The sequence below is a fragment of the Eulemur rufifrons genome, chromosome 8, assembly GCF_041146395.1.
Source record: "Eulemur rufifrons isolate Redbay chromosome 8, OSU_ERuf_1, whole genome shotgun sequence".
NCBI classification, from domain to species: Eukaryota; Metazoa; Chordata; class Mammalia; order Primates; family Lemuridae; genus Eulemur; species Eulemur rufifrons.
This window is the reverse complement of record NC_090990.1, coordinates 103808037-103832470: the sequence shown is the minus strand read 5'-3', so window position 1 is coordinate 103832470 and position 24434 is coordinate 103808037. Positions and strand designations below refer to the sequence as shown.

Below are 24434 nucleotides of genomic sequence, written 5' to 3'. Positions count from 1 at the left end.
CCCTGCCCCGCTCCCACCCAATCTCTCTTCACATACCCCCCACTTTAGGCTGGATTAGTCTAACCTCTAAAAACACTTGGTTGGCCTTTGCATTGGCTCCCTAGACTCAACTATAATACATTTTTAAGAGGGCTTCCCATAGCTGTTTTGGGGGAGCAGCATCTGGGCAGCTCTCATCCAACCCCTGGCCTGGAGAAAGGTTTACTCTGCCGTGGAAGAATCCCTTCATACCTCCCCATCTGAAGCAAAAGGGGGAGACCTGGCTGACTCTTTCTCTCCCCTCTAGATTCCCCCCTTGCTGGGAAGAGGAAACAGGCCCTCTCTCTGCTCCTGGCCCTGCAGCCACCTCTGGGGAGTGGCCGGGGTCACAGAGTCTAGCGGAGATGGGGAAGGGATGGAGAAGGGGAGACAGGGCTGGGGACAATAGCAGGAAGCCTTCGGGCTGATCGCCACTCCAGTGCACCTTCCTCAGGGGGAGCAGGGGTGCTCCAAGGAGCCTTGCGGAACCGGCGCGTTCCCTTCTCCAAGACAGTTCTCCCACCTTTAGCTCTCAGCCCCAGGCTCAGCACCTACCCTCCCTTCCACCCAACCCCCAACGAGGATAATCCAGGTGTCTACAACCTCGCAAGAGGTGGGCCTGGGGCCAGGGGCTCGACGTGTCTCCCCCTCACTGGATCCGGGGCTCCGACGAGGGGCGGGTAGCAGAGTCTGGGCCGGGACCGGGTCCCAGAGCCACGTTAGCGGGAGGAGGGGCTGGAGGGGCCTGCAAGCTCAGACCGAGTGGGGATGGGAGCGGGGGGTTGGGGAGCAGAGGCGGGTCTCCCAGGCCAGGGAAACGGGGCCAAAGGCTGAGAGCCGACGAGGGCGGGCCCGGGGCCGACGCTGAGCGGGGTCCATGGGCTCGGGAGGCGCTAGCCAGCTCGGATCGCCTCCCCGAGCGACCTCAGTCTAACAAAGCGCCGGGCCGAGCGGACTGAAGGAAGGAGATGGGCGCTGGGACCGAGGTTGCTTGGGGGCTCCATTTCCTGACTCTGAGCCAAGGCAACCCCACGGGGGTGGTGCCCAGACTCCCGCTTGCACAGGGACAGAGGTGCAGCCGTGACACAAAGTCCAGAATGACGAGTCCCCTTCCCATCCCTGCGGGGGCATCGAAAGTGCAGTTCTCCGCGGGTCTCAGAGCCTTAGTTTCCCTGCGGAGGAGGCAAGGGGCCAGGTTTTCCATCCTCTATACAGTGCACGCTTCAAATAATGCCCTTTCGTGCTCCCCAGCCAAGCGGGACGCGACTCGGAGAAAGCCCAGTTGAAAAGGTGCCCAGACCCTGCGCCCAGCAGTGCAGTGACGAGGCTCGGACACGGTCCCTCCTTCCTACCTGCACCCCAACTTCGCTGACCCCCTCCGCCTGCCAGGCATACAGCGCGCCGACACCCTCATGGGTCTCTCCAGCACTTCAGAAGCTTGCCCCGGGCTTGCAGCGCCCGGTCCCTCCCCGCCTCCCTGCAGCCCCGTCCCTTCCCGGGGTACTTGCTCGGGGATCCGGGTCAGCGGGATAGAGACCGCAGCGGGCGGCCGGCGGCCACGCGCCTCGCAGAGTTCGCAATCTGTGATTGGGGCTCAGGCGAGATGCGATAAGCGTCCGAATAGGATGGTGCTAGGATTTGGGCTTCGGGGCGCTGTCGGGTCAGGAGAGCCCTAGGTCCAAGTCGCAACCCCGACTCCCGCCGAGGATCCGCGGAGGAAAACAATGCGACCGCCCGGAGCTCTGGGCTCGGCCCCAGCCGCCCCGCCCGCCTCCCAGCCGGACCCACCTCCTGCCCGCCTCTGGGTCGGTGAAACTAATCCCGCCCTCGGAGGTCGGTGAGACACCGCCTTCTCGTCACCTCTCCGCCAATAGCACTGCCAGGGGGAGGGGCGCCGGGAGTACCGTCCACCCCGAGGGCCAGGCCGGGAGGGTGCGCTGAAGACCAGAGACAGGCGCGAGATGGACAGACCCACGGACAGTCGCTGACACCCAGACAGAAGAAGAGACGCACACAGAAACGGAGACAAGCTGACAGAGGAGAGGCTCTGGGGAGAAATCTTACAAGAGGAAGGAACAGAAAGCTGGCAGAAGAGAGAGACAGGAAACCTGGGGGCCTCGGCTGGGCTGGGCTGGGCCGGCCGTCAGAGCCTGCGCGATCCTTCCTCCCTTCCCCTCCTTAATGGCTTTGGCGACCCTGCTCCCTAGGGAGTCTCCCGCCTCTCCCTGACTCTGCCCCAACCCTCCGTTTTTCCTCCTTACGCTTTTTATGTCATCCTCCTTATTTCTCTCCATATGCTTCCTCTGGTTCATCCTGACCCCAATAATAAGGCCTAGCATGCACTTGGGGGCTTGAGGCCTGGGAAAGGAAAAAGAAGGTGTCAGCAGGGGGTTTTCCTTGTCCCCATCGTCTCCTCCACTCCCACCTCTACAGTTAAAGCAGGATGGGCTCGGGCCACTATGCCAGGAACTGGCTGGAAGCTGGCTGATGGAAGAGGACAGGTAAGAAGGGCTGAAGCCAAAAGAGATGTGGAGACCAAGACTAATTGACTTAGAATCACACAGAAAGAAGAGCAACATGGAGACCCAAAAAAGAGAGAAAGTGACCGTCTGCCCCAACCCCATGTAGTCTCACTGCCCCCGCAGACACAGGATCACAGACAAATGTCCTGTCTTTCCTCAGAGGACTCTGGACGTCCCTCCAAACAGCAAAACTGATCCTTTTCCATCCTCATCCTCCATAAAGACCCTTTGATTCTGGGAATGTCAGTAAGGAGGAAGAATGAGACCACTTCAGACAGTACTGTTTGGCTTCCACCTTGGTATTGCCTGTTAGGATTCTTCCCTGTGTGGGGCTGGGACAAAAGACATTCTCAAAATTCCCAGGGAAGTGGGTGGCCTGGGAGACATTGGTATTCTCAGATAGTTTTATCTGAGTGAGCACTTCCACCCACATTTTAGTCTCTGGACTAGAGGAAAGGAGGGGCAGGGGTCTGCCACTGCTCGGACAGCCTTACTGAACTGGGATCAAAGTGGGTAGCATCACCAACAAGGCTAAGCTTCACAGTACGCAAGAAACATAAACACACACACATACACACAAACACATACACACACACTGAGACAGACAGACACAGATGTAAGGACAGGTGAACCAGTAAGATAAACAGGATCAGAAACAATGGAATACCACCTACACAAGATTAATTGCTGAGGGATCTTGGGTCCAAAGCACTTCAGCAAACACACAGTTGGGGTTGTTTTATAGGCTGGAAAGAAGTTTTGGGAGAAAGACACTTCCCAAATACACAGGCACTGAGAGGTTAAAAGAAATCTCCCCGTCAAGCAGAAACTTGGAGGTAGGAATAAATAAAAAAAAAAAAAAGAAAGAAGGAAATCTCCCCAGCTCCTAGCACAGGGTTTAGGTACTCAAATATCTGCTTATTGAATAGATTAGTGAATGAGGATTACAGTATAATTCATTTAAAGTTTTAGGGCCCAGCTCAAATCTCAATTCAATCCAATAAGTATTAAACACTTACTTCAGACACAATCTACTGCACAATCCACTGTGGGATGTGGTCCCAGTCTTTAAGCAAATGACCATCTATTTGAATTAAAATAAGATTTATATGTACTAAATGATTAAAAAGCAATACTAAGTCTCAAAAAAGGCTACATTGAACATAAATTCCTAAATGTAAAGAAAAGATAAGAAATATTCTCCATGATGACTGCAGAAAAAGATGTTGGATACATTTTATCATGGAAGACAGGAGAACTTTGGTGTGGGAGTTGGCTTGGTGCAAAAAAAAAGAAGAAAATGTTCCAAAGAAGGACACAGTTTAAGCAAAAGATTTTACTTGGTGAGCATGGAGCCTGAAGCATAGATAGCAAAAGGTTCTATGAGGCTGATTCGTAGGAGTTAGGAGTAGGGGAGAGGGAAAAGGTTGAAATAATATGATAGGAATAGGATGTAATTTTAAATTCCAGAATAAAGACATAATTTGTCAGATTTTGTTTTGTTTTGTTTATTAGCAAAAGACAGAGAGACATGCTAGAAAGAAAACAAGGAGGTCCAAGGATGAGGGGAGAGGGGCAATCAGACAAGGATGATAGGATTGGATATAGGAAGAAATGGATGAACCTAGAGCTATTTCAAAGGACAAATCAAAGTGACTCTTTCTTTCTTTTTTTTTCTTTTTTGAGACAGAGTCTCGCTCAGTTGCCCTGAGTAGAGTGCCGTGGCATCAGCCTAGCTCACAGCAACCTCCAACTCCTGGGCTCGAGCAATCCTCCTGCCTCAGCCTCCCAAGTAGCTGGGACTACAGGTGTGCACCACCACGCCTGGCTAATTTTTCTATTTTTAGTGAAAATGGGGTCTCACTCTTGCTCAGATTGGTCTCAAACTCCTGAGCTCAAGTAATCCTCCTGCCTTGGCCTCCCAGAGTGCTAGGATTACAGGTGTGAGCCACTGCGCCTGGCCAACTCTTTCTTTCTACTCCCCTAGTTTTCTGAAGAAAATCCCACAGTCCCACAGATTGGAGTCTAAATTCAGAATCTCCAAGCTTTATCCTTTCCTCACCACTTCCTTGTTCATTTCAGCAAAACCTACATCCATCTTCAGAGAAAATAGAGGTAATAAAGTGTGAATTCCATCAACTTTTTGTCCACTACGGATACACTTAGCTGCATCATCAGGTCTCTCTCCTCCTAATGGATGAGCCATCACGTCACCTGTCACTTTACTGTAAGCTCTATGCAGTCAGGACCTGGCTATGTCAGTCTGGTTAACCACTGTATCCCTTCCATTTAGCACAGTGTCTGTACATAGTAGTTGTTAACTGTTAACTCAACTAGTTGAACAAATTTGTACTTTGTATCTCCTACTTCGGGACTTCACATGTCTTCAAATCCTTTCTCCTTCATTTTGAACCTTTCCTACTGATATTTTCCCCTCAGCATATGCACGTGCAAGTATCTCCCATGATTAAAAGGAAAAAATTCCAAATTTTCTCTTGATTCTTGTCTGTATTTAGTTGTCATTCAGTTTTTCTCTTCCTTTCCTAGCTAAACTTCTAGAGTCACCTACACTTGCTGCATCCATTTTTGTGATTTTCATGCTCAATCATGAAATATAATCGTTTTTACCCTCTTGGTCACATTCAATAAACAGCTCTTCGGTTTTTATCCTTTTGCCCTCTTTGTGGGCAAAGGTCCTGTTGACCCCTCTTTCCTTGAAATGCTCTCCTCTTTTGGCTCCTGGGGTCCTTCTTTCTCTTGACAGAGACTAGAGGAGATATATATATATATATATATATACATATATGTACATATATATATATATGCTTTTGTTTTGTTTTGTTTTGTTTAGACGGGTCTTGTTCTGTCACCCAGGCTGGAGTGCAGTGGTGTCATCATAGCTCACTGCAACCTCAAACTCCTGGGCTCAAGCAATCCTCCTGCCTCAGCCTCCCAAAGAGCTGGGACTGCAGGCGTGCGCCACCGCACCCAGCAAATACATATATTTGAATGAATGAATGGCTTCACCACTATTAATATAGCCATTCTCAGCCTTCTCGGGCCTCTCCTTAAATGTTGGTGTTCCCTAGGTGCATGTTCTTAGATACTTCTTCTTGCTCTACACATTCTCATTAGTCAAGATAATCCACATCAACAGTTACAATAACTGCTTATGTGCTGCTTATAAAAATCTAGGCATTCAACTAATGACTTAACTCCTCATCTAAACTCATGTATACAATTGCTTATTGGATTTTTCCTATGTGTTTACCACTTAGTCTAAAGACAGGAAGCTTGTCTTTTATTTATTTGTTTATTTATTTTGTGGGTTTTCTGTTTTTTTTTGTGTGGGTTTTTTTTTTTTTTTTTTTTTTGACAGAGTCTCGCTCTGTTGCCTGGGCTAGAGTGCCGTGGCATCAGCCTAGCTCACAGCAACCTCAAACTCCGGGGCTCAAGCAATCCTTCTGCCTCAGCCTCCCAAGTGGCATATGCCACCATGCCAGGCTAATTTTTTTCTATATATTTTTAGCTGTCCAGATAATTTCTTTCTATTTTTAGTAGAGATGGGCTCTCGCTCTTGCTCAGGCTGGTCTCGAGCTCTAACCTCCAGCGATCCTCCCACCTCGGCCTCCCAGAGTGCTAGGATTACAGGCGTGAGCCACCTCACCCAGCCTTATTTATTTCTTTTTGAGACAGAGTCTCACTCTGTTGCCTGGGCTAGAGTACTGTGGCATCAGCCTAGCTCACAACAACCTCAAACTCCTGGGCTCCAGTGATCCGCCTGCCTCAGCCTCTGGAGTAGCTAGGAATATAGGCATGCACCACCACACCCAGCTAATTTTTCTATTTTTAGTAGAGAAGGGGTCTCACTCTTGCTCAGGCTGGTCTCAAACTCCTGAGCTCAAGCGATCCTCCCACCTTGGCCTCCCAGAGTGCTAGGATTACAGGCATCAGCCACCGTGCCCAGCCTGTCTTTTATTTTTTAACCCCAGCACTTAGTCATAATGCCTGGCATACAGTAAGTAGAGGAAGAGATAAGTGCCTCGAAGACTAAAAGCAAAAAATAAATAAATAAATAAAATAAAAGCTGTGAACTATCTCCAGCTATGTTAAGCTGAAGTCCTGCTTGACTGCTTTAAATCACGTGGAACTTTCTCTTCCTGAACTGATATGAGTACTGATCCTAACTATGGTAAAACTTCAGCTAAACCAAACACAGGACAGTTCCATTCTGAATATTTTTCCAGATAACTGAAGTTTATCCAATTAAGTGCAAACCATCTTCATTCTGTTCCAGATGGAGATTATTTTTAAAGGTATTATAAATTTCCTGTGGATTATATAGTGGAAACAACACCATTTGGAGTTATTAAGACCTAGCTGGCTTCACCTCTGGAGTATGGCTTTGGATAAACCACTCATCTCTACGGCTGAGTCTGTCATCTGTGAGTGGACATGTTACCTTTCTGCCTACCTCTCTGGATTGAATAAGATAATGTAGGTGAAATGTTCTGTAAACTCAAATGTATCTCACACATTTAAGATACCATCATTTAACTATTTTTTCCTTACTCAAAGGCAGCAATGTGAACTTAATCATCCAGGAAAATAGTAAGCCCAAAGCCTAGGATATATGTAGTTAATACTGTTTGCTCCTCCTCTACATGGCCAAAAAGGCTGTAATTTTCAACTGTTTGCTTGTATTCCTAGTCTTCTCTTGCTATCTGTGTTAATTCTCCTTGTTATCTTCTTGCTTTTATTTTTTTTCTCCTTTTTTTTCAGTGTTCTTGCCTTTAAAAACTCCTCTTTCCTGTTTTAATGTGCAGCTAATTATATGCTATGGGTTCAGAGATTACTAGAAATGGGAATAGATTAAGAGAGAATAAAGGCCGGGTGCGGTGGCTCACGCCTGTAATCCTAGCACTCTGGGAGGCCGAGGCGGGTGGATCACTTGAGGTCAGGAGTTCGAGACCAGCCTGAGCAATGAGCGAGACCCAATCTCTACTAAAAATAGAAAGAAATTATCTGGCCAACTAAAATATATATATATATAAAAAAAAAAAATTAGCCGGGCATGGTGGCGCATGCCTGTAGTCCCAGCTACTGGGGAGGCTGAGGCAGCAGGATCGCTTGAGCCCAGGAGTTTGAGGTTGCTGTGAGCTAGGCTGATGCCACGGCACTCACTCTAGCCCGGGCAAGAGTGAGACTCTGTCTCAAAAAAAAAAAAAAAAAAAAGAGATAATAAAAGAAAGACTTCCCCATGAGTGAAGTAAATGAACATTAATACATGTGACTGCTATGTTGCTACCATTTTCCTCTTATCTCCTGGTCCTTGAAGGTGTTTTTCTTTTCTTTTCTTTCTTTCTTTTTTTTTTTTTTTTTGAGACACTCTCGCTCTGTTTACAGGCCAACGTGCAGTGGTGTCATCATAGCTCACTGCAACCTCAAACTCCTGGGCTCAAGTGATCCTGGATGCTCCTGCCTCAGCCTCCCGAGTAGCTGGGACTACAGGCGTGTGCCACCACGCCTGGCTAATTTTTTCTATTTTTGGTAGAGATGGGGTCTCACTCTTGCTCAGGCTGGTCTTGAACTCATGAGCTCAAGGGATTCCCCTGCCTTGGCCTCCCAGAGTGCTAGGATTACAGGCTTGAGCCACTGTGCCTGGCCATCTTTCAGTAAATATTTATTGAGCACAGTATATGCCAGGCACTGTGCAGAAACTAAAACATAATCTCTGCCCTTGTGGAGTTTACAGTCTAATAGTAAGGCAGTTAATAAAGTTGCAAACTACAGTGAAGGGTGATTATTACAATAAGGTATGTGGTTCTATGGGACCCCCCCCCCACCAGGGGGGTCTAATGGAATTGATGGGACAGGGAAGAGGTATGGATGAGAAGAGTTCTAGGCAGAGGGACAAGAAGTGGGAAAGTCTAGAGTGGAGAAAGAAGGGGAAAGAGGGAGGTAGGGGAGAAAGAGAGACATACCACCAAGTATTGGAGGAACTAAGAGAATTCCAACATGGCTTGAGCAGAGTACAAGAAGGGACAGACAAGAATTGAAGCTGGAGAGGAAAGTAGATAAAGAGTTACTAGCAGAATTCTGGATTCAGAAGTTCTTACTATATTTGCATCTTCTTGCATTTTCATTCCCTTATTCTTTCTTTTTTTTTTTGAGACAGAGTCTCGCTTTTTTGCCCAGGCTAGAGTGCCGTGGTGTCAGCCTAGCTCACAGCAACCTCAAACTCCTGGGCTTAAGCAATCCTTCTGCCTCAGCCTCCAGAGTAGCTGGGACTACAGGCATGCGCTACCTTGCCCCGCTAATTTTTTAATATATATTTTTAGCTGTCTATATAATTTCTTTCTATTTTTAGTAGAGACGGGGTCTTGCTCTTGCTCAGGCTGGTCTTGAACTCCTGAGCTCAAACAATCCGCCCGCCTTGGCCTCCCAGAGTGCTAGGATTACAGGCGTGAGCCACTGCGCCCGGCCTATTCCCTTATTATTTTCCAACTAGATTATACATTTCTTACAAAAAGGATTTTTACTTTTCCTGTGATTTTGGTAGTGCAACCTAGTCTTGTCCCCAAAGTGTGTGATCAGTGTATTGATAGAGCATGCAGAAGTAGACTGTTGTCACATTCATTATAAGGTTGACATTACTACCTCATAACCTTGTCAGGTAATTATGAGAAAAAACATATGCTTGAGAATCACAAAAGGTCTTCATTCCACCATTTGCTACCTTTGTAACTAGAGGACAGGTTATGTAACCTCTTCAAGCCTCAGTTTTTCCATCAGCACAAAGAGTATAGTGACATTTAATTCATGAGGGTATTAAATGAGGATTAAATGAGACATTCACATAACGTCCAGCAGAGTACACTCAACAAATGCTAGCTCCTTTTTTTACTTCTCACTTCCCTCCCCTGAACTCTTAGTCCATTCTTTTCCATCTGTCCCCACACCTTACTCCATAACCATTCCCTCTCCTTTGCGTTTTCTAAGCCTTCCTCTCTCCACTGGCTCCTTTCTCTCAGCCTACAAACACTCTCAACTAAAAGCTAAAAATAGTCCCTCTTTCTTAATCCAGGTCTCCATCTCCTTAAGCTTTCCATTTCTCTTCAACCCTTTGACAACAAACTCCTTAAAAGAGTTGTCAACATTTTCTAATCCAAGCTCTATGAAGGACCCTCCGCTCTGGCCCCTGGGAGTGATGAAGAGAGGTGGAACTAAGAAAGGAGCCGAGACCTGGCCACTATCTCCAAGGAGGAGAACCAATGGCTTTGGAGTCAGTGGTATGCTGACTCCTTCTGAACTTCAACTTACTCTTTAACTTTTCACAACCAACCAACTTCCCAATCCTTCCCCTTCTAGAACTTTTTTGTAAAATCACCAAATCCCAAGGTCTCTTACGGCATCTCATCCTGCGATTAAGTAAACCATTGATCAATTCCTTTCAGTATGCCCTTTCCTCAGCTAAAAATTTATCGAAGCATCCAACACATGCCCACTGAGCTAATTATTTCACTCCCCTGCTCACACACCTTTAATGCTGCCCCACTGCCTACAGGAAAAGTCTGAACTCTTTTTTTTTTTTTTTTTTTTTTGAGACAGAGTCTCACTCTGTTGCCCAGGCTAGAGTGAGTGCCGTGGCGTCAGCCTAGCTCACAGCAACCTCAAAACCCTGAGCTCAAGCGATCCTCCTGTCTCAGCCTCCCGAGTAGCTGGGACTACAGGCATGCACCACCATGCCCGGCCAATTTTTTCTATATATATTTTTAGCTGTCCATATAATTTCTTTCTATTTTTAGTAGAGATGGGGTCTCGCTCTTGCTCAGGCTGGTCTCGAACTCCTGAGCTCAAACGATCCGCCCACCTCGGCCTCCCAGAGTGCTAGGATTACAGGCGTGAGCCACCACGCCCGGTCAGTCTGAACTCTTGAGCAACTTCTTTAAAGCGTGCTATGATGTAGTCTTTTTCCTTCTGTTATCTTTTAAACAGCCTGTGCTCCAGACATATAAAATAAATCACCACTTCTTGAGAATGCCCTGTATTATGTTTATTCCTGCCCCTATCACCTGGGAAGCATTTCTTCCCCAGTTCTGGCTACTAAATAGTTGAATCCATCCTTCTAAGCCTACCTCCTCAGCCCTATCAGAATTAATCTAAGCTTCTTTACTCTCATGATTCTTTAAATCTCTGTTAAAGTAATGGCATTGTTTCACTTGCATTACAGCTATCTATACTTAAGTTTCTCTCTCTGACCAGGTTGTTAAGATTTTTTTTTTGAGACAGTGTTGCGTTCTGTTGGCCAGGCTGGAGTGCAGTAGCCTCATCCTAGTTCAATGCAACTTCAAACTCCTGGGCTCAAGCAATCCTCCTGGCTAAGCCTCCTGAGTAGCTGGGACTACAGGCATGCACCTCCACCACGCCTGGGTAATTTTTCTATTTTTTGTAGAGACAGGGTCTTGCTCTTGCTCAGGCTGGTCCCGGCCTCAAGTGATCAGCCCGCCTCCGCCTCGCAAAGTGCTGGGATTACAGGCGTGAGCCACTGTGCCCAGCTTGTAAGATTCTTTTTTTTTTTTTTTTTTTGAGACAGAGTCTCGCTCTTTTGCCCAGGCTAGAGTGCCGTGGTGTCAGCCTAGCTCACAGCAACCTCAAACTCCTGGGCTTAAGCAACCCTTCTGTCTCAGCCTCCCAAGTAGCTGGGACTACAGGCATGTGCCACCATGCCCGGCTAATTTTTCTCTCTATATATTTTTAGCTGTCCAAATCATTTCTTTCTATTTTTAGTAGAGACGGGGGTCTCGCTCTTGCTCAGGCTGGTCTCGAACTCCTGACCTGGAGCGATCCACCCGCCTCGGCCTCCCAGAGTGCTAGGATTACAGGCGTGAGCCACCGCGCCCGGCCTGTAAGATTCTTGATGGTAAATATTTTCGCCTTACTCAACAATTGTGATTTCCGTCTCATTTTTTCTTTCACTTTAGCAGCCACAAAGCTCAGTAGGCTTGTTCCTCTAGTGGTTCAGTGCTGTGCTGACACCTGCTGGTCACATGTGGTTCAGCAGCCCTGGCCCCAGGACCTTCCTCCCTCCGGTATTAAGAGTGGCACAGTCTGTGCCCCTACCTGCCAGGCACTGGAAGAATATGCTGTGGTAACATTGCCCCCAGCACCACCCTTCAATCTTCAGAACTTTCCCTCCTGACCCCCATCCCAGCAGTTTGCACTTTACATTTTATCCAGTGCTGTAGAAATATAAGGACAGGATCTCAAGGAACTGGGCAGCAAGTAAAGAAAGGAGACAATTTGATAGTGGGGATGTGCAACCCCCTCCTCCCCACCTCAAGAATCAAGACTTTCCCACAGAATTGTATTTTTTTTTTTTTTTTTTTTACTTTTGTCAAAACTTTTTCTAGGTTGCTCTTGGGTCACAGGCCTTCTTGGTGACAGTGGTGATGAACCGGAGGTTGAGCAGAGAGTAGGAAGGCGGGGCTCAAGGGGTGGGGCCAAGCCAAAGGGCCTTTCACTTGGGAGCTTCTCCATTCTGTCAGCTCTCCGGGAACATCCAAGGCAAGACTGGCACCCAGCACAGCAGGTGAGGGACCAGCAATGACAGAAGGGGAAGGGTAGACTTAGGGCTGATGGTAGCAGAAGGGTCCCCAGCTCTTTCAGCCTTAGCTTGCCATATTGGGAAACTGTCACTTGTAGAATTCTTGAGTCCCCTGTAGAGCTTAGTTTTCCCTGGGGGCAAGGCAGCCTCTGAAGGAAAGACCTGGTTTGGGATGGGAGTGGGGGGCAGGGCTGAGACATGGGGATAGATATGGGTGTGTGACAGAGAAATGCCAGGAAATCTCAGGAGACATGGAGATAGGCCAGTAAGGGCCAGAGGGAAAGCATGGCCAGGGCAGAGGATCATAGCGAGGACCCAGACAAGAGAAAAAGGGAGACCGAAACAGGGAGAGGGAGAGGACAGTGGACCAAATGCGAGATGGTAATGGAGGCAATGGAGAGCTGGGTAAAAGGAAGGCCAAGGAGGAAGGAAGGCTCACATGGAGCAATCTCCTCTTCCGGTTGGGGAGCATGGCCCAGAAAGGCCCAGGGCAAGCCGGGAGGGAGAAAAGCAAAGTTCTGTGTTCCCACTGGAATGATTTGGCTGGGCAAGAAATCCCCACGGTTACCCATCTCCCCTGCCTCTTTAGACTCCCATTTTGGTTTCGGGGAGAGGATAAGGCTGCTCCTCACTGCGGTCACAGCCACATCCTGCAGAGCAGCGGAGGGGGAAGTAAGAAGCAAAACAACCAGAAGAACCACAGGCGAACACCATGGGGAGAGAACCCTGGACATGTGCGGCTGATATGCCACCAGAAGGGTCCTCAGTTCAAACAGCAGAAGACTGTAGACCTTTAGTGTTGCCTACCCTGCTTGAGGTGCTTGTTTCTCAGGCTTGCACAGTGCACTTCAACCTCACTGAGCACATTCCAAGGAAGGAGGTTTCTTTGGATTATGTTTTTGAGCCCATTTTAATCATTTACCAGTGACTTGGGCCAAACTGCTTAATTTCTCTTAGCTTCAGTTTTCTCATTGCAAAATGGGGATACCTACCTTACAGAGGGCTGAGAAAACTGAGATAACTCACATAAAGCACCTGGCATATAGTAGGTCCTCAGTAAATGTTAATTATTATTCTTATTAGGACTCCTGGGACTCCCATGTTTCTTAATTCTTTAAAGGCAATACAGCACACTAGCTGACAGGAACTTTTGGGGTCAGAAAAATAGTTGTGTTTAATCTCGGGCATATTATTTAACAAAAGCCTCAGTTTGCTCACTGTAAAATAAGGAGAGCGATACCTACACCTCATAGATGGATGGTACATAGTCAGTGTTCACAAATGGTAGCTGTAAGAATGATCTGCCAGGTAAGCCCTACCTTCTCCATTGCGGCAGCAATAGTCTGCTTCCCGTTGAGACTTAGCTCACGGTAGGCCAGCCTCCTGTGTGCCCACATTGCTCCAGCCAGAGCCATCACTGTCCTCCTAGGCTGTTTTGGAGATCAAGATTTCCAACAGCACTAAAGGGAAAAAGCAGGAAGAAGGCACAGGGAACGAGGGGGCCCCATGGGAAAGAGGTGACAAACAAAGATGATGAGACAGAAACCAAAGCAGCAACAGAAAGGGAAAAAGCCATTTCTTTCTTTCTAAGGAAGCCTGTGGCCTTTCTTCTAGTGACTGATCACATACCCCAGTTCCCAGGAACCATGGAGTCCTTCAGCTCAAAGAGTCTGGCACTGCAAGCAGAGAAGAAGCTACTGAGTAAGATGGCGGGTCGGTCTGTGGCTCATCTCTTCATTGATGAGACAAGCAGTGAGGTGCTAGATGAGCTCTACCGTGTGTCCAAGGAGTACACGCACAGCCGGCCCCAGGCCCAGCGGGTTATCAAGGACCTGATCAAGGTGGCTGTCAAGGTGGCTGTGCTGCACCGCAGTGGCTGTTTCAGCCCCAGTGAGCTGGCCCTGGCTACCCACTTTCGAGAGAAGCTGCGGCAGGGAGCCATGACGGCACTTAGCTTTGGTGAGGTGGCCTTCACCTTCGAGGCTGCTGTTCTGGCAGGCAAGCTGACCGAGTGCCGGGATGTGCTGCTGAAGTTAGTGGAGCACCACCTCACACCCAAGTCACATGGTCGAATCCGCCATGTGTTCGATCACTTTTCTGACCAGGACCTGCTCACGGCCCTCTATGGGCCTGACTTCACTCAGCACCTTGGCAAGATCTGTGATGGGCTCAGAAAGCTGCTGGACGAGGGGAAGCTCTAAGAGCCCCGAATCTAGCACATTTCACCTTGGCAAAATGGCTGACTGAGAAAACAACAGATAGTGGGCTTCCTAACCCTGTTCATCTGCACTAACGCTTTTCAATCCTCAGGCTTCATTCTTTCTCAAGAGCACTTTGACTCTGAGACCATCCCACCCCCAAACTGCTGGTGCAGAAGGAGCAATGCTGAGGGGTGAGGCCCCTCTCCCACTCTAGCCCCAGGACAGGAAACAGAGCTGCTGTGAAAAAGGCGAAGTGAAACTTGGATCTCTCTTTCTCCCATAAGGGACTTCTGAAACCGGGAAAGCCCTCCTATTGAACCCAGGGAAGGGGGCACAGCCTATATAACCCCTCTGGGGACACTAAAGACAGAAGGGGGTAAGGTGGCCCTTAGAGACAGAGCTTGGACAGATACCAGAGGCTCTGTTTCACAGTGCAGGAAGAAGGGGCGAGAGCAAGGGAGATTCTCTTAGGGGAAATAAAACTACTAAAACATGCATAGGGCTCAATGTTTAATCTCTCCAGCTTCTTATACCTTATGATCATCACAGAGGAAAGGAGATATATAAACACCACTCATCTCACCTCTCACCATCTCCATACAGGAGACTGAGGCATATTTCCAGTATCATTGAGGTTCCTTGCCTACTTCTGTTTAAGAAAACAAAAAAAATCTGTACCGCATATCAGTGCTACAAACTGCAAATAAATACACAGTGAGGAGCAAGGCATAGACAGACAGGCTCTGGTGGGGAGAGAGTATGACAAAGAGATTTCCTCAACTGTCCTCTTCAAACCGCAGGGAAATTCTTCCATCCCTTCACCCCACCACAGGCTGAGCAGAGGAACAGGTCAGAAGGGTGAACTGTTGGAAAGGAGAGGTCAGATCCCACGAGGCTACTTCTCTCAGGGCAAGAGTTGTGGAAAAGTCATAGGGAATTGGTTAGTCAAGCCTGAGCCCAAATCCTTTACTTCGAGATTGAGGAAAAGGCCTGGCACAGTCTGCTATTCTCTGTGATGGGGCTGGATCACTGATCGCTGCTCAGTAAGGTGCTTGGCTGAGGAGGTGGGGAAGGTGAGGAACCAGTAGTCACTGGCTCACTGTTCCTGGGCTCCCCTCATCCCAGGGCTACAGACATCCCATTTTCCAGCTAAGAGTGGGAAGGAATAGGATACAGCAAATAAATATTAGTTCATTATAGCACCAAATAAATTAGATAACATAGTTGGAGACGAGGAGGAAGTTGAGGGGGAATCTCTGCTTCCCTGCTCTAAGGCCAGGGAATGGTGAAAGGGGTACGAAAGGCAGCAGGGATGCAAAAAGAGACTTTTGAATCTAAAGGACAACTCTAGATTCAGCCCAAGAATTGGGAAGGGGTCTAGTGCCCATCCCCTACTCTTGCCAATAAAACTGCCCCAGGCCAAGGAATCCTTGGCAGAGAAGGAGGCTGGGGAAGATGGCTGGAGTGGAGGGAGGCGGGCTGGGAAGCCATGTTCTTGAGCCTCACCTCGGCCTCCTCTCCCCCTCAAGTTGTTCCTTCAACATCTTGCTTCTCACAATCAGTTCTGGGGACATCAGAGTTTGAAGATTTCATCCTCCTGGTCCCGTAGTGTCCGGGTCCGAGAGGTACGTGTCAATGGCACAGGACCTAGGACTGCTCGTTGCTGCATCCGAGGGGAGCTCAGGTGGTGACCTGCATCCTCCCCTGGTACCCTGCAGGTGAGCAAAGGAGACAAAGAGTGACAGATCAAGGGAAGAACCTAAGACTGGGACAAGTGAAGAGGTACATGGGAAGCTGTCTTCCTCTCCTAACACACAAGCTGGTTGCTCTAAGATAATCTCAATACCCTCTGGATAAATCCTAACCCTAATGCTCCTTCATGGATGATCAGGCAGTAAAAGCAGTCAACTTTTTTACTCCAAAAAGAACACAGAACCCAGTTTCCCACTGCTTCTGCCCATTCCAGTAGCCATTGGCTCTGCTCATTGTCTTGGGGCCACCTGGGAGAAAAGGTATCACCTTGTGTCTTCTGATGGCACTATGCTGGTTAGGTAATACTGGAGGGACAGAGGAGTCTATGGAGGGACATATAAGGAACCGTTCAAGACTTACCCGCTTTCCTCTTTTTTCAGCTTCTGAGCAGCAGCCTTCTTTGACAGGCTGATCTGTGAGTCAAGCTTCTTAAGGAAATCAGAGGCAGAGAGGTCATGGATGGGTGTGGGGGGTTCTTGGCCAGGTGCAGGGAGGACTTCACCATTGGCACGTCCTGAACCTGTCTCCTGTTTCTTTCTCTCAGCTGAGTGTGGCCGAACTTCATCCTTACTTGGGCGTACCTCTTCCTCTCCATCTTTCTCTTCCTCAGAATCCAAACCATTGAACAAGTCTCTGGGCTCTGTCAGGATGGGGATGTAGAGGGTTTTCTTCAGGAAGATGGAGTCATTAGTATAAAGACGGTTTGCACGCTTAATCTGTTCCATCTTTAAAGAAAAGTCACCAAAATTAATGATAGTAATAATGATCAATCTTACATTGCAGCTTGAGCTTTTTAAAGTGATCGTACAGGGGCTTATTTGACCCCATAACAACCAAACTAAAGAACAGACGAGATGGCTGATAGTTCCTATTTTATAGATCAGTGGTTTTCACACTTTTTGGTCTTAGGGCCCTTTTCCACTTTTAAAAATCACTGTGGTAAAAAGCCTTTAATTACTGAAAAGCTATCAGTATTTAAGGTATTATCAAAGCTGAGAAATTTTTAAAAAATGTATTGAAAAATAACACATTACATGTTAACATACATATTTTAATGAAAAACAACTATATTTTTCAAAACAAAGAAATAAAGAACATTGTTTTACATTTTTTCTATTCACTTTAATATCTAACTTAACAGAAGACATCAGGATTGTTATATCTGCCCCTACATTCAATCTGTTCCAGTATCACACATCATGCAGCTTCTGGAAAACACTGAATACTCATGAGAAAATGAGAATGAAAAAGGCATGTAACATCTTATTATTATTACTATGAAAGTAGTTTGACCTTGTGGGCCCCTGAAGAGTCTCATGGACCCCTAGAGGTCCCTGGACCTCACTTTTGAGAACCACTGTTAAAGATCAAGGAACTGGGCTAAGTGCAGTAGCTCACATCTGTAATCCTAGCACTTTGGGAGGCTGAGGTGGGAGGATTGCTTGAGGCCAGGAGTTTGAGACCAGCCTGAGCAAGAGTGAGACTCCATCTCTACAAAAAATAGAAAAATCAGCCAGGCATGGTGGTGTGTGCCTTATAGTCCCAGCTACTCTGGAAGTTGAGGCAGGAGGATGGCTTGAGGTCAGGAGTTTGGGGTCGCAGTGAGCTATGATGATGCCACTGCACTCTAGCCCTGGGGACACAGTGAGACCTTATCTCAAAAAAAAAAAAAAAAAAAAAAAATCAAGGAACTGAGGCTCAGAGAGGTTAAGCTACTTGCTGAAGGTTATCTAGCAAGTTAATGACAGAGCTGGAACTAGGATTCTCAGCCATTTTTTACTCCTTCTGGGAATGCTTTTTACACTATAATATTAACAATTTTGGCCTTGCTAGTGGCTCATGCCAGCATTTTGGGAGGCTAAAGTGAGAGGATTACTTGAGGCCAGGAGTTCGAGACCAGCCTGGGCAACATAGTGAGTCCCCGTCTCTACAAAAAATTTCTAAATAATTTTACTAATCAAATATTTATTTTGTACCTATTTATCTATTTATTCATTACTGAATATAGTGACTGGCATCATCATCTATCTACCAGGGCTTTCAAGGTAGAAATATCAATGTTATCCTTAACTCATACTTTCATCATCCATACCAACTGATCAACAAAAGTGCTTCCCAAATCTCTCACCTTCACGCTATTGCCATTGGCTTAGAAGAGACCCTTAATATTTCTCATCTGGGTTACTGCAATAGTTTAACTGGTCTTCCTCTCACCATTTTTACTCATTATCCTTTTGGCATCTATCTTTCTAAAAACAATAAATTGGATTAACTCAGTACCCTACTTATAAACCTCCTATGGCTCATCATTAGCTAAAAGATAAAATCCAAATTAGCATTCAAGTACTTTCTCAATCTAGCCCCAAAAGGAAATGTATAGATTCATTTCTCTTCTTCTGCCACCTATACATTTTTTTTGTTTGTTTCTTTTTTTGAGTCAGAGTCCTGCTCTGTCACCTGGGCTAGAGTGCCATGGCGTCAGCCTGGCTCACAGCAACCTCAAACTCCTGGGCTCAAGCAATCCTTCTGCCTCAGCCTCCCGAGTTGCTGGGAGTACAGGCATGCACCACCATGCCCAGGTAATTTTTTCTATATATTTTTAGTTGTCCAGATAACGTCTTTCTATTTTTTAGTAGAGACAGGGTCTTGCTCTTGCTCAGGCTGGTCTCGAACTCCTGAGCTCAAACGATCTGCCCGCCTTGGCCTCCCAGAGTGCTAGGATTACAGGCGTGAGCCACCGCGCCTGGCCCCACCTATACATTTTGCTATCCTGAACTTTTCACTTTTCTTTGAACATTCCATGATCTTTCATTATTCATGCTGCTCCTTCTGCTTGAAATGCCTCCCCACTATCCCCTTCTCTGCTTAGAAAACATCTACTCATCAACTATCATTCCCTTTTGTATTACTTTCTTCAGGGCTCCCAATGCATACTATAAATATTGCTGTAATAATACCTACCCTATTATACTGTGAATATTTGCCTTGCTGAAACCCTATGAGTCCTTTAAGGGAAGGGATGGTGACTCGCTGTCACTGTATCCCTGAGGTGCTCCTTAGCATCACACAGAGCTTGGCACAAAAATAAACTAGATAATAAAGTACAGAAACTGCAGAGGCTGGGCAGGGTGGCTCACGCCTGTAATCCCAGCACTCTGGGAGGCTGAAGCGGGAGGATAGCTTGAGGTCAGGAGTTCAAGACCAGCCTGAGCAAGAGCAAGACCCTGTCTCCCTGTCTCTACCAAAAATAGAAAAATTAGCTGGGCGCAGTGGCACACATCTGTAGTCCCAGCTACTCAGGAGGCTGAGACAGGGGGAATCACTTGAGCCCAGGACTTCGAGATTACAGTCAGCTATGACAACACCACTGCACTCTAGCTGGGGTGGCAGAGCAAGACTCTGTCTCAAAAAAAAAAAAAAAAAGAAAAAGGAAAAGAAAAGAAACAGCACATATAGTGTACTAGTATTTTATTATCAGAAGCCAGAGAGCCAGTTTTACTAAAAATTCATCCCATATTGGCACATGTTTGGAAAATCATATTTCTTATATCTGTCAAATATCAAAGCTCTTTCTACCCTGGGGCAAGGCTACTACAATAAACTTGACTAATAAACTCTTATACTACAATGTGTTTAAAAATAAAACTGAATCAATCTAAACAATAAAAAAGATAAAATTGGCTTATACTTTTGTACTATTATTTTGCCAAATGCTTTGATGCTATTAAATTTATTTTGTCTGGATATTATCCTGGGTCCCTTTCTAGCTCCAAGATGCTATGAATTGATTCGTGAATTTTGTTGCTTTTATTATTGCCCAGAGGGGTCATAGGGTATCAAGCCACAATCTTTAACTAGAACTAGAAAGGTCCTTAGAATCTAGTTAGTATAACAAAGCAGTTAAAAGTGAGGGTTTTAGAAGAAGACAACCTAGTTTGAATCTTAGCTCTAGCAATTACACTAGCCGTGTGGTCTCTGGCAAGTTATCTCTCTGAGCCCTGGTTTCTTCATTTTTTTTTTTTTTTTTTTTTTGAGACAGAGTCTCGCTCTGTTGCCCAGGCTAGAGTGCCGTGGCGTCAGCCTAGCTCACAGCAACCTCAAACTCCTGGGCTTAAGCGATCCTACTGCGTCAGCCTCCCGAGTAGCTGGGACTACAGGCATGTGCCACCATGCCCGGCTAATTTTTTCTATATATATTTTTAGTTGGCCAGATAATTTCTTTCTATTTTTAGTAGAGACGGGGTCTCGCTCTTGCTCAGGCTGGTCTCGAACTCCTGAGCTCCAGCGATCCGCCCGCCTCGGCCTCCCAGAGTGCTAGGATTACAGGTCTGAGCCACCGCGCCCGGCCTCTTCATCTTTAAATGGGAATAGTTACACCTACCTCATAGTTTTAGGAAGATAATATAATTCATGTATAACGCTTGGCACATACTCAGTGTACCTTAAATGATAGGTAGGTCATAAGCAGTTATCATTATTTAACACATTTTCTTCATTTTACAAATGGTGAGGAAACCAAGATCCCAGACAGGGGAAGTGACTCAGCCAGGAAGCAGAAACATGGAACTAGAACCTAAAACTCTTCTTCACTAGAGCACAGAACTTTCCTGTACTCACAAATTTTAGGGCTATCAGAAAGCCTCGATAAATTATTGTTGAATATTTGTATAAATGAATTATACAATTTAAAAAAGCACACACATAATAAAAAAAATTGTTGAATCCCTGGTAGCCCAGTTTTCTTTGTTATATACCTCCAGCTGAGACCCAGGGGCTGCCCTGTATTTTCATACCCACCTCCTTTGCTTAGGCCATTCCCTCTACACTAGTCCCCCCTTACCCTCAGTGTGCCACAGTCTGAAAATATTAAATGGAAAATACCAGAAATAAACAATTCAGAAGTTTTAAACTGTGTGCCATTCTGAGTAGCATGATAAAATCTCGCACTGTCCTGCACTGTCCAGCTTGGGCCATGAATCATCCCTTTGTCCAGCATATCCATACCGCCAGTGACCATTAGTCACTTAGTAGCCATCTTGGATATCAAATTCACTGTTAGGGTATCGCAGTGCTTGTGTTCAAGTAACCCTTATTTTACACAATAACGGCCCCAAAGTGCAAGAGTACTATACCTAATTTATAAATTAAACTTTATCATAGGCATGTATATACGGGAAAAAACACAGTACTGTATATGTAGAGTTTAGTACCATCCACAGTTTCAGGTATCCACTGGGGGTGAAACATAACCCCTGGAACATAACCCCTGCAGATAAGGGGGGACTATTTTACTTGAAATGTTTTCTTTCCTGTACTCCCAATCTCCATGTGTGGAAATCTTAGCCACCTTTTCATTCATTCATTCATTCAAAAAACATCTTTCAGCCAGGTGCAGTAACGCATGTTTATAGTCCCAGTTACTTGGGAGGTTGAGGCGGGAGGATCACTTGAGTCCAGGACGTAGAGGCTGTGTGTGCTAGGACTTGTGAATAGCTATTGCACTCCAGCCTGGGCAACACAGTGAGATACCATCTCTAAAAAACAGAAAAGGCCAGGAACGGTGGCTCACACCTATAATCCCAGCACTTTGGGAGGCCGAAGCAGGATCACTTGAGGCCAGGAATTTGACATGAGCCTGGGCAACATAGTGAGATCCTGTCTCTACAAAAAAATGTAAAGATTAGTTGGGCATGGTGGTCCATGTCTGTAGTCCCAGCTACTGAGGAGGCTGAAGTAGGAGGATCACTTAAGCCCAGGAGTTGGAGGCTAAAGTGTGCTAAGATGACACCACTGCATTCTAGCCCAGGCAACAGAGTGAGACCTTCTTTCAAAACAAAACAAACAAACAAACAGGAAAAAAAACCCTCATATTTTAAGCTTCTTTATGCTGGGGTCTATGCCAGACTATCTATCTATCTATCTATTTATTTATTTAGAGACAGAGTCTCACTATGTTGCCCAGGCTGGTCTTGAACTCCTGGCCTCAAGTGATCCTCCTGCCTCAGCCTCCTGAGTCACTGGTATGAGCCACCACACCCAGCTTATGCCAGACTTTAGAGATATAAAGTTAAAGGAGCATAGGAAAGCATTATAGGAAAGCATTATAGGAAAGACAAAGATGTAAATAACTGTATAATGTAGAATTGTAAGAGGGGCCATAGAGGAAGTCTAAGTCGTTCAGGGCCCATTGTGATGGCACTCTGAAAATCTGCACCAATGTCCACCCTTGCCCCCTTAAGTAAAATTAATCTTTTCTGATTTTCCACCCTCTGTTAATACCCCTACAAACTCACCACTGTCTGTCACCCATAGTCATTATTTGTGTCCCTGTCAATTTCTCATGTAAATTATATAAGGACAGCAACTATACATTTTATTATGTTTTTCTCTCCCAAGAGTTACTACACAGCTCTAAATACAGCAGGCATAAAATGTTGGCTAAATTCAATATTTGTTTGTGTGTGATGGAACAAGATCTGGCTGGGGCAGGGTGTGGGGTGGGAGGGAGCAGATAACCTCATGAACTTTAATGCAGTATATTTTTACACCTATCAAGTCTCCCCTATGCATGACCTGAAATACTTGGTGTAGAGAGTACCTCTTTTCCATCAAGGAAGCGACCTTACTAGGAAGAAGGCAGAGCACTGAGGAGGAAACAAGAACAAGAAGAGACAGGCACTTCAGGTACTTTTTTTTTTTTTTTGAGACAGAGTCTCTGTTGCCTGGGCCATGGGATCAGCTTAGCTCACAGCAACCTCAAACTCCTAAGCTCAAGCGATTCTCCTGCCTCAGCCTTCCAAGTAGCTAGTACAGGCGTGTGCCACCATACCCGGCTAATTATTTCTATTTTTAGTAGAGACAGGGTCTCACTCTTGTTCAGGCTAGTCTCCTGACCTCAAGCAATCCTCCTGCCTTGGCCTCCCTGAGTGCTAGGATTACAGGCGTGAGCCACCATGCCCGGCTACTTTAGGTACTTAGAACTAAAAATCAGCTCTCCATTATTTGCTGTAAATGTGTAATCACTCTCAATTAAAAATTTTCTACGTGGTTAAAAGAGTTAGACCTGTTTGAATCCCAACTCTGACACTCAGGTATTTGATCTTGGTCAAATTGGTTAACCAATTTAAATATCAACTTCTTCATATGCAAAAAGGGAACAATAATTGTATACTTGATAGGGATGTGAGGGTCAAATGGGCTAATGTATAGAAAGCCGCCAGCATAGTGTCTGGCATAATAAATAGGAGCTACTCCTCTCCATTGCAATAGTAGGACAGGATTTGTCCCAACCAGACAGTGCAACACTGAGATGGGAAAATAAAAAGGTAAAGGCAGGAGAGACCACAACACAATTAGGAAAATTTCAAAGGAGGTTGCCTAAAAGGTCCACTACATTCTCTCGAGGACTAAATCCCTTCTAACTAGTTGTCCGTACCCCAATCCTGAAAGACTCACCGTCACCCCGTATTTGAGTGCTAGTCCAGCCAGAGTGTCTCCGGGCTCCAACTGATGCTCCAGGCGTCTTTCCCTCACTGGGGAGCAGGCCGATTGCACCAGGCTTCCATAAGAACGAGCCCGGCTCCCTTGAAGCAGTCCTGATCCCCCGAGGGGGGGCTGTCTAGAGGGAGAAGTCATCTCCTCACCCTGAGGACAGCCGGGGTTGCAACTGGTGGGGGCTCCGCTAAATGACTGAGAGTGACGGGTCTGAAGTCTGGGAATGGATATTCAGGGTATTTCTTTCCCCCTTCTCTTCTCAAGTTTCCCCACGTCCCCTGGCACTACGCCCGGCACCTTGCTTCTCCTCCCGCCAAACCCCTTACCCACAAATCTGTCCCGTGAGTATTCAGTCCCTACCTGAGTTAGCACCCTTCTTACTTTCGCGCCCCCTCCTGGCTACACTGACCTCTGACCTTTGAACTCTGAACACCCTCCTCAACACTCTTTCTTCAGTTTGCCCCCACGTCCGGCAGCCTGGCCTCGGGGCGCTCCCCCATTCCGGCACCGCCCCGTCTTGGGGTTTGTCTGCTAGGGTCAGGAACAAATCAGGCCCACCCGAGGTGGACTGTCGCCGCAAATGAAACGCGTGACGATAGCGTTTTAGTACACTTTCCACTCAGAGATCCTCAAAGGCCCGCGCCGCATCAGATAGGTCACACCCTCAAATTCCTGCTCCACATCTAGGTTCTTGTCCCTCCAAAGGCCTCGCAAGGGCCTGGATCAGGGGAGCGGCAAGCTCTGTGGGGGGAAAAAAAAAGAAAGACTTCATTTCCCAGAAGGCTCCGCGTGTGCGGAGTCGCAGGGCACCATAGGAAATGCAGTCCCCCTCAGCGCGCT

At 46.7% G+C, this 24434-nt stretch overlaps 2 protein-coding genes across 5 annotated transcripts; one reads left to right on the top strand and one right to left on the bottom strand.

Annotated features, from left to right (window-relative positions):
* The first annotated feature begins 12069 nt into the window (after positions 1-12069).
* On the top strand, positions 12070-14843 carry TNFAIP8L2 (TNF alpha induced protein 8 like 2). Of its 3 annotated transcripts, none has more exons than XM_069478810.1 (2): positions 12070-12132; positions 13762-14843. In XM_069478810.1, the coding sequence occupies exon 2, from the start codon at positions 13794-13796 to the stop codon at positions 14346-14348; it is 555 nt and encodes a 184-aa protein (XP_069334911.1). In that variant the 5' UTR covers positions 12070-12132; positions 13762-13793; the 3' UTR covers positions 14349-14843. The 3 variants fall into 3 exon arrangements, with proteins under 3 accessions (XP_069334911.1, XP_069334912.1, XP_069334913.1); XM_069478811.1 differs by having other exon boundaries at positions 12116-12132; positions 13739-14350; XM_069478812.1 differs by having other exon boundaries at positions 12121-12132; positions 13789-14350.
* Positions 14844-15901: 1058 nt separating this feature from the next.
* LYSMD1 (LysM domain containing 1) lies at positions 15902-24325 on the bottom strand. Of its 2 annotated transcripts, none has more exons than XM_069478809.1 (3): positions 24207-24325; positions 16461-16825; positions 15902-16060 (listed from the first exon to the last, which is right to left on the bottom strand). In XM_069478809.1, the coding sequence occupies exons 1-3, from the start codon at positions 24240-24242 to the stop codon at positions 15922-15924; spliced, it is 540 nt and encodes a 179-aa protein (XP_069334910.1). In that variant the 5' UTR covers positions 24243-24325; the 3' UTR covers positions 15902-15921. The 2 variants fall into 2 exon arrangements, with proteins under 2 accessions (XP_069334910.1, XP_069334909.1); XM_069478808.1 differs by having other exon boundaries at positions 23556-24263.
* Between the last annotated feature and the right edge of the window lie 109 nt (positions 24326-24434).

Coding starts and splice junctions, on each gene's coding strand:
- TNFAIP8L2 (XM_069478810.1), top strand. CDS start 13,794: ATGGAGTCCTTCAGCTCAAAGAGTCTGGCACTGCAAGCAGAGAAGAAG.
- LYSMD1 (XM_069478808.1), bottom strand. CDS start 23,735: ATGACTTCTCCCTCTAGACAGCCCCCCCTCGGGGGATCAGGACTGCTT. Junction 16,826..23,555: donor CACTCAAATACGGGGTGACG/GTGAGTCTTTCA, acceptor TTTTCTTTAAAG/ATGGAACAGATTAAGCGTGC. Junction 16,061..16,460: donor CTGAAAAAAGAGGAAAGCGG/GTAAGTCTTGAA, acceptor GCTCACCTGCAG/GGTACCAGGGGAGGATGCAG.